Genomic DNA, 10,000 nt, shown 5'->3' on the forward strand with positions numbered 1-10,000 from the left:
CATTTCTCAATTGATTTAGTTCCGTTTGCTGATTTTGCATTTTCTTCGTTTCTCCCTTTTCCTTTTTCAGTTTGTCCAATAAGGTTTTCTGTTTTTTCAACTGAACATCTTTTCTAGTATAAACCTTTTCGAGAAATTGATAATACATCGCAATTTTACCTCGGAGGTTTTCTTGCTCTTCTTTCTCTCTTTTCAATTCATTTATTTCATTTCTCAACTGATTTAGATCCGTCTTCTTATTTTGCATTTTTTTCATCTTTTCATTTTCAGATTTTAGATTTTCCATTAATTTTGTTTGTTCTTTCATCTCGAGATCTTTCCTTTTGTACACCTTTTCGAGGTTTTGATAATACAACGCAATGTTACCTCGCAGCTTTTCTTGTTCTCCTTTCTCTGCCTTCAGTTCCTTTATTTTACTCCTCAATTGATTTAGTTCAGTTTTCTGATTTTGCATTTTATTCAGTTTTTCATTTTCACTTTTTAGATTTTCCAATAATTTTTCCTGGTCCTTCATCTGGAGGTCTTTTAGGACGCAATCATTTTTCAGTTGATCTATTTTCTCATCGTAGATTTTCTTCATTTCTTCCATTTCCGTGTTAAGATTTTCCTGTTTCTTCTCCTGTTCCTTCATCTGGATTTCTTTTTGGACGCAATCATTTTTCTGTTTTTCTATTTTCTCATCGTAGATTTTCTTCATTGCCTCCATTTCCGTGTTAAGATTTTCCTGTTTCTTCTCCAGTTCCTTCATCTGGAGGTCTTTTTCGACGCAATAATTTTTCAGTTGATCTATTTTCTCATCGTAGATTTTCTTCATTTCTTCCATTTCCGTGTTAAGATTTTCCTGTTTCTTCTCCTGTTCCTTCATCTGGAGGTCTTTTTGCACGCAATCATTTTTCAGTTGATCTATTTTCTCATCGTAGATTTTCTTCATTTCTTCCATTTCCGTGTTAAGAATTTCTTGTTTCTTCTCCTGGTCCTTCATCTGAGTGTCTTTTTCGACGCAGTCATTTTGCAATTGTTCTATTTTCTCATTATAGATTTTCTTCATTTCTTCCATTTCCATGTTAAGAATTTCTTGTTTCTTCTCCTGTTCCTTCATCTGGAGGTCTTTTTGCACGCAATCATTTTTCAGTTGATCTATTTTCTCATCGTAGATTTTCTTCATTTCTTCCATTTCCGTGTTAAGATTTTCCTGTTTCTTCTCCTGTTCCTTCATCTGGAGGTCTTTTTGCACGCAATCATTTTTCAGTTGATCTATTTTCTCATCGTAGATTTTCTTCATTTCTTCCATTTCCGTGTTAAGATTTTCCTGTTTCTTCTCCTGGTCCTTCATCTGAGTGTCTTTTTCGACGCAATCAGTTTTCAGTTTTTCTATTGTCTCATCGCAGATTTTCTTCATTTCTTCCATTTCCATGTTAAGATTTTCCTGTTTCTTCTCCTGTTCCTTCATCTGGAGGTCTTTTTGGACGCAATCAGTTTTCAGTTGATCTATTTTCTCATTATAAATTTTCTTCATTTCTTCCATTTCCGTGTTAAGAATTTCACGTTTCTTCTCCTGGTCCTTCATCTGAGTGTCTTTTTCGACGCAGTCATTTTGCAATTGTTCTATTTTCTCATTATATATTTTCTTCATTTCTTCCATTTCCGTGTTAAGAATTTCTTGTTTCTTCTCCTGGTCCTTCATCTGAAGGTCTTTTTTGCCGCAGTCAATTTCCAGCTTTTGATTTTCTGTCTCTTTCTGAGCTTTCAGTTTTTCTTGCGTCTCTTTCTCTGTCTTCATTTCGTCTACTACTCTTCTCAATTCTTTTAGTTGTCCTTGTAACTTGCTGTTTTCCTCCTCAAGATTTTCCACCAGAGTTGTTCGATCCAGACAATCAGTTTCGAAATCCTCTCCGTCCAATTCTGGAACGTCTTCGCCTTCTTTAGTCATCCTTCTCCTAGCCAACATGATTCCACCGAATATGGCTCCGGCAGCAGCCAAACCGATGTAAAATGTGTTGTTACCTTGAGAAAGGATTTCCTCTCTTCCTCCAATGTTGAATTCGGGGAGAAGTTTGCCAACGAGCCAATTTGATTTCAACTGGTCGTTGAATCTCAGAGCTTCTGCCTCCATTTGCCGCAATCCAAGTTCACATCCCTGTAGTTCCTCGCGGGCTTTCAAAAAGCCCCCAATCCAAGGACATCGCTGCAGCCACCCACCGAGGAATCCATCCTGAGAGGCGACTGCACGACAGTCTCCAAAACGCGGCGCCTCTGGGAGAAGCCACGAAAACCATTTGAAGACCACGGACTCTTGGAGAGTTCGCAGCTGTCCCTGAAGATTTAACGTCATATCCTCGCATGCAACATTCCGTTCTTGGATAACAGAAGCTGCATTTTGAGGCCAGTTGTATTTTCCTCTGACAAAGTCTCTAATCATATTCACACACGCACCAAATGCTTGATTGATCTTATTAGCCATAATCATACATACCTATCCTGACGTTCGTATCAGCATTGGTTTGAAAAAATCGAAGGCGAGTCTTCAAGGAATTCTGAAGACTTTTCAGTTCCCCTGAAGCCATTTTGGAGTCATCGACTCCAACAGCAGATCTCCAGGAGATTTTTTCATCCTTTCCAGCCTGAAGAATTTGTTAACTTAAGAAATAATAATAATAATAATAATAATAATAATAATAATAATAATAATAATAATAAGAATTAAAATAGAATTAAAAATAAAAATAAATATGATAATAATATAATAATAATAATAATAATAATAATAATAATAATAATAATAATAATAATGATAATAATAGTATTTTTTATGCAGTATAGTTAGAATGTAATAATGTGAAATTAATTTTTCCTTCGAATATATGGTAATGATTATGAATTTACATACTCTTTCGAAAGTCTTCTGTCATTGCTTTGAAAGGTTAATTATCCTATTATTTTTTGCATGCATATATATATATATATATATATATATATATATATATATATATATATATATATATATATATATACTGTATATATATACATATATATATAGTGTATATGTATATTATATATATAGTATATATAGTATTTATAACACACACATACACATATATATATATATGTATATATATATATATATATATATATATATATATATATATATATATACAGTATATACTATATATATATACAGTATATACTATATATATATATATTATATATATATATATATATATATATATATATATATATATATATATATATAAATATAGTGTATATATATAAATATAGTGTATATATAAATATAGTATATATATATATATATATAAATATAGTGTATATATATATTGTGTGTACATATATAGTATATATATATATAGTGTGTACATATATAGTATATATATATATATATATATATATATATATATATATATATATATATATATATATATATACATGCGAAACATAATAGGATAATTAACCTTTTAAATCACTGACGGAAGACTTTCATAAGACTGGCCAGACAGTACTACATTAGATTCCTCTCTGGTTACGGCTCATTTTCTCCTTGCCCACATATACACCGAATAATATGGCCTATTTATTACATATTCTTTGTTCCCATATACCTGACAGCACTAAGATTACGGAACAATTCTTCTTCACTCAAGAGGTTAACTACTGCACTGTAATTGTTTACTGGCTACTTTCCTCTTGGGAAGTGTAGAAGAGACTCTTTAGCTATGGCAAGCATCTCTTCTAGGAGAAGCACTCCAAAATCAAATCATTGTTCTCTAGTCTTGGGTAGTGCCATAACCTCTGTGCTATGGTCGTCTACTGTCTTTGGGTAGAGTTCTTGTACACTGGCTGACTATACTATCTTATTTTTCTTTCTCTTGTTTAAAGTTTTGGTAGGTTATACATAAAAAATTTATTTTAATATTGTTTTTTATTACTTATCTAGTATTTTATTTCCTTATATCCTCTCCTCTCTGGGCTATTTTTCCTTTTGGAGCTTTTCCAACTAGGGTTGAAGCATAGCAAGTAATAATAAAGAAGAAGAAGAAGAAGAAGAATCGTGTTTATCTTCATTCGCATAATCTTTAATGAGACATTCATTTTTCACTTCAAGTAATACGGTTGGCATCGTGATATACATAATCCCACCGTATGATCCATGAATAATTATCTCTTATCAATTATTCATGACGGAATCTTTCAACCTCTTTCCACCCCCCACCCCCCTCCCCACACAACTGCCATTGTGCATTATTGGAACGGGGCGACAGACATCCAAATTCCCATTGAGGGAAACGAAATCTTCTAAACGCCTCCAAAATGATTGAAGAGTCGTAAGCAGGGTTGCCAGGTTTTCTAAATGAGAAAAGGCCAACTTCTAATCAACAGAAGCTTTAAAAGGCCAACCCAATAGTAGAAAAAAGCCAAATATATAGTATTTAGGCTTTTCTCATAATACTAAAGGCCAACCAAATAAAAAAAGGCCAAATTTGAGGTTTTTTATAGCCTGAAAAAAGGCTAAACTGGCAACTCTGCTACTCGTAAGTAACATCACCCTTCAATTACTCATCCATCATTTAAAAATGAATATTGCAGGGAAATATCGAGAAATACCCGAAGGATGTTTGATGTTCTCTTTGTGGATGTAGGATGAAGATAGGAAATCAGTCTCCGAACAATAATCAAGTTCCTTTTATGGAAAATACAATATCGTTGGTAGGGGAAGAGCAATATTAGGACGGTTTCAATAGGTAATTTGTGTATTTTTTAAAATGCTTGTTCTGTTGTTTATTTTTTTAAATCACTTTAGTTCCTCCGCCAGGAAAGGTAAAAAAAGGACATCCTACATTTCTCCCTAAGGATTCACGGGTTTAGTAAATTGTTGTTTTTCATCAGAGAAGCAAATTGGATGACAGGGCTTCCACGTTTGGTTGCATTTTCCAGATTTCATTGTTGTTATGTCGTCTGTATCCAATTTTGTTTCCCCTTTTCTATTGCATAACTTTCTAAAAACCTTTTTTTAATATGTATTTATTTTGAAACCAAATCTCCTTACATTGTCTCTCCTAATCTTACATACTTATAAGACTCTACATTATGCGTGTGTGTGTGTGTGTGTGTTTGAGGTTTAAAGGGTTCAAAGGCCGCTCATGAATGGCAGAGGCAAGAGACAGTGACATTGCCCTATCAAGCAGGACAGCGCCATAGAGACTGACCATATATACATATGATCAGGCCCCAAGCTGCCTCTCCACCCAAGGAGGGCCAGGCAATGGCTGCTGATGACTCATCAGTTATACCTATAAGCACCCCCAAAACCCCCCATCCTTAGCTCACAAGGATGATGAGGTTGCAGCGACCAAAGGAACTAATAAGTTTGAGCGGGACTCGAACCCCAGTCTGGCGATCAACAGTCAGGGACGTTATCACATCGGCCATCACAAAATCTTCTCTTAATACATTTCCATCCTTGTAAAATTCTATGTACAGTTGGACACAAATTTCTGGCGCATGTCGCTGTGAGGTAGTGTACCCTCTCACACCCTTACTGCATGGCGTGTGTATCCCCCCCCCCCCATCCCCCAACCACCATTTCAGCCATCTCTTCATACACTGTTTTGATACTCGAAGGGCAGTAAAGGTGTTGAATGGTGCACTTCCTCAGGTTGAGGTGTGCCAGAAATTCCTGTGTCCAACCGTACCACGCGATAGAATTTCCTTTCCCCTTTTAGATTTTCTTTTATAATTGCTGAGTCAACATAACTGAATTTCAGTCTTGAATTTTATTCGGAAATCCCATCATGCTCCCTTTCAGCAACCTTGATTTTTTCCCTTTTATTGAGAAGTGGCCGCAGTGCCATGTTGGTCTTTCTAAAGTAAAGGAAATAAAATCAGTTATAAAAACTGTTTCTTCTCTCTGTTGATATGATTCCACCATTTTACCAGATGGTTCATGAAAGAAGAAGAAGAAGAAGAAGAAGAAGAAGAAGAAGAAGAAGAAGAAGAAGAAGAAGAAGAAGAAGAAGAAGACGTCTCAATTAAGAGACATGAAAGAAGGGAAGAATTTTTCCCCCGTGGCTCCTGGAACTCCTGGAAATGCCTCGTGTTTGTCATAGTTCCAGGAGGGGGGGGGGGGGTATTTTCGTGTCTTGTTTTCATCTTAGTTCTTGAATTTTTACATGTCAATTCAACCAACAAATATACAATTTCGGCTCTTTTGGTTTGAATAAATGTCATGACTTACGTCTTGACGTTTAAATTTTTTTTTTTTTTTTTTTTTTTTTTTTTTTGACATTTCAATGTTGTTCTGAGAAAACTTCATTGAAAATTTGTAAAGGTTTCAAAATCCTCTCATGAATGGCAGAGACAAGGAACAGTGACAATGCCTTAAAGACTAACCATATATACATATGATAAGCGCCAAAGCCCCCTCCACCCAAGCAAGGACCAGGGAGGGCCAGGCAATGGCTGCTGATAACTCCCCCAAACCTCACATCCTAAGCTCACAAGGATGGTGGGGTTGTAGCAACGAAAGGAACTATCAAGCATGAGAGTGATTCGAACTCCAGTCCGGCAGATCGACAGGCCAGATTTTAATAATCTTCATGATAATATTTCACTCGCTCGTATATAGAATATTTCCCCACGCCCCATATTACCTTTATATCCCGTTGCCAAGCAACGATTACTGTACTTTTAATCTCGCAGTGGAAGTAGACAGAACGTGGCTATATATATTCCAAACGTAGTCTCCTTTCACGAAAGTCTTATTATTGGTTTCCTAGTAATATTGTCCTTCAACTGAGCGTTTTCAAAAAAAGAAAGAATATATATATATATATATATATATATATATATATATATATATATATATATATATATATATATGTGTGTGTGTGTGTGTGTGTGTGTGTGTGTATATATATATATATATATATATATATATATATATAGAGAGAGAGAGAGAGAGAGAGAGAGAGAGAGAGAGAGAGAGAGAGAGAGAGAGAGAGAGAGAGAGTATATGTATACAGTATATATTACAATTTTTTTCTTTTTTTTGTGTACCTGTGTATTTGTGATCATGGTTCTCCCATCAATAAAAGTGCCAGGTTGTTTGGTAAAAATATTATTCTTTTTGCATATTTTTTGTTAGCTGGGAATGTTCGAATTATTATTATTATTATTATTATTATTATTATTATTATTATTATTATTATTATTATCATATAGGTCTTCAAGTTAAATATCCAAGTCAGAGTTTTGGAAGAGTAATAAAACTATGACTTCTCTTGTTCCCTCCGCCAACGAAGTTGGAAGGAGGTTATGTTTTACCCCACTGTTTGTGTGTTTGTTGGTTGTGTGTGTGTTTGTTTGTTTGTGAACGCCTTCCCGGCCACAATTTTAATCGTATAGTAATGAAACTTGCAGAGATTAACTTCTATGTTAATAGCTGGAAATGATTAAATTTTGGAAGATCAAGGTCAAGGTCACGGTCACGATCAAGCAAAATGTCCAAATCACGTAATTAGCCATAAGTTTGGACATTTGTCACAGAGACTTCAAACTGGGTTCATATTTGAGTGTATGAAGAACCGCGCCAAGTAATTCATGTAAAAGTCAAAAGGTCGAGTCATACAATAATACGTTGGATCCTTCTCTCTGGTTACGGCTCATTTTTCCTTTGCCTACACATACGCTGAATAGTCTGGCCTATTCTTACCACATTCTCCTTTGTCCTCATACACCTGACAACACTTAGCAAACAATTCTTCCTCGCTCGAGGGTTTAACTACTCCACTGTAATTGTTCAGTGGCTACTTTTCCCTTTCCTCACTGAGCTATTTTTTTCCTGTTGGAGTCCTTTAGGCATATAGCTTCTTGTTCAGTGGCTACTTTTCCCTTTCCTCACTGAGCTATTTTTCCTCTTGGAGTCCTTTGGGCTTATAACATCTTGCTTTTCCAACTTTGGTTTTAGCTTAGCTAGTAATGATAATGATTTCCTTTGTCGTAGGAATTCAGAGGATACCCCCACCTTTATCCCCCTTAGGAAATGGTAATGGGATAGGTCTCTCGTAGGATCTATGAATTTGAGCCTTATGACCCAGCGTTGGGACATAGGAGGCCATTCAGCATCTAGATGCAACTACAGTCCATTTCTTTTAGCAAGGCAGATTTGCACCGACTCGCAGCGGTGCCCTTTAAGCTCGGAAAAGTTTCCTGATCGCTGATTGGTTAGAATGATCTCGTCCAACCAATCAGCGATCAGGAAACTTTTCCGAGCTAAAAGGGCACCGCTGCGAGTCGGTGCAAATATGCCTCGCTAAAAGAAATTGACTATAGTGGGCAACCCAATAGTCGCACCATAAAGTAAAAACCAAGCGATATTGGCTAGCAAGATGAAAGAAATAAATCGGGATTGAATTTATAGTGGAAGGCTATAAAGTGAGTGCATCTGGGGACAAAAGTCTCCCACCATCACCATTCCGTTTTCCAGCGTTGTGATGAAAACTGGCCGAATCCCAGACGTGAATAAGGACAATGACAGTGGCTACTTTGCTCTTGGTAAGGGTAGAAGAGACTCTGTAGCTATATGCAGCTCCTCTAGGAGGACACTCCAAAATCAAACCCCTGTTCTCTAGTCTTGGGTAGTGCCATAGCCTCTGTACCATGGTCTTTCACTGTCTTAGGGTAGTGTTCTCTTGCTTTAGGTTATACTCGGGCACAGTATTCTATCTTATTTCTCTTCCTCTTGTTTTTTTAAAGTTTTATAGTTTATATATGAAATATTTATTTTAATGTTGTTGCTGCTTAATTGTTGATTACTTTTCTTGTAGATTCCTTATTTCTTTTCCTCACTGGGCTATTTTCCCTGTTGGAGACCTCGGGCTTATAGCATTCTTCTTTTCCAACTATGGTTTGGGGCCTAGTAAGTAATAATAATAATAATAATAATAATAATAATAATGATAATAATAATAATGTATTCACTAATAATACCGTACGTACGTTAGCAATCCTCAGCAGGGTGTTAAAGTACAGGTACAGAACAGATATTCGAAAGACTGAAGATAAAACTTTCAAGAAGAAACTGGAGACTTTCTTGTTCTCTTAAGTGTTTCGATAGTGTGGATTTGACAATAAACGAGTATTATGCAATGTGAAATGTTGAATGCTTTCGAACGAACATGATAAAATGAATGTGTACCACGTGTGGATGTATATATCTCATTCTAACGGTTACTACATTTAAAGAAAAATAAACACAGTGAGTTACTTCCATTCCCCAAAGGAGCAAAGTCATTTATCTTCAAAGGAATGCAATTATTCCATCTTCCTTTGAAATGTCATCTAGGTAAAATGCTGGGACCATTTGATCCGAGAGGAAGAAAGCCATTTTACTGATTCGATTTTTTTCTAATTTTCTAAGATCAAAAACGTACTAGAGAGAAGTCTTATGAGTGCTTATTTGAAGTAGATGGAATATCTAATTTTGGCTGAATTACTCAAGGAAAGTCATTTTACAGATTTGATTTTTAGTAATTTTGTTATGATTCCGTAGTTGAAGTGAATGGAAAATCTTTTTTTTTTTTTAATTTATATTTGTCTAAATTACTTAAAGAAAGTATATATATATATATATATATATATATATATATATATATATATATATATATATATATATATATATATTTGTAAGTTAAAAAAAAAAAAAACACACTAGATAAGCCTACTTGAAGTAGATGGAAAATCTATTTTTTTTTTAGATTTATATCCGTCTAAATTACTTAAAGAAAGTATTTTTTATAATTTTTTTTTTTATTTTGTAAGGTATAAAAAACAATCTTAGATAAGCCTTTTGAGTGCATACTTGAAGGAGATGGAAAATCTAATTTTTTTTTAGATTTATATCCGTCTGAATTACTTAAAGAAAGTAATTTTATATATATATATATATATATATATATATATATATATATATATATATATATATATATAT

General features: G+C 34.6%; 2 protein-coding genes across 2 annotated transcripts in view; both read right to left on the reverse strand.

Moving 5' to 3' along the window:
- LOC137654216 (golgin subfamily A member 6-like protein 7) overlaps positions 1-386 on the reverse strand; it is a 1,213-nt gene extending 827 nt beyond the window's left edge. Inside the window, exon 1 of the mRNA XM_068387855.1 lies at positions 1-386. This exon is cut by the window's left edge and continues 56 nt beyond it. Coding sequence (XP_068243956.1) covers positions 1-307 — 307 coding nt within the window. The 5' untranslated portion in view covers positions 308-386.
- Positions 387-434: 48 nt separating this feature from the next.
- LOC137654809 (golgin subfamily A member 6-like protein 25) lies at positions 435-2,113 on the reverse strand. Its single transcript, XM_068388761.1, has 2 exons — positions 478-2,113; positions 435-442 (listed from the first exon to the last, which is right to left on the reverse strand). The coding sequence occupies exons 1-2, from the start codon at positions 2,111-2,113 to the stop codon at positions 435-437; spliced, it is 1,644 nt and encodes a 547-aa protein (XP_068244862.1).
- Positions 2,114-10,000: the final 7,887 nt, after the last annotated feature.

This window comes from Palaemon carinicauda, chromosome 15 (genome assembly GCF_036898095.1).
Source record: "Palaemon carinicauda isolate YSFRI2023 chromosome 15, ASM3689809v2, whole genome shotgun sequence".
NCBI lineage: Eukaryota > Metazoa > Arthropoda > Malacostraca > Decapoda > Palaemonidae > Palaemon > Palaemon carinicauda.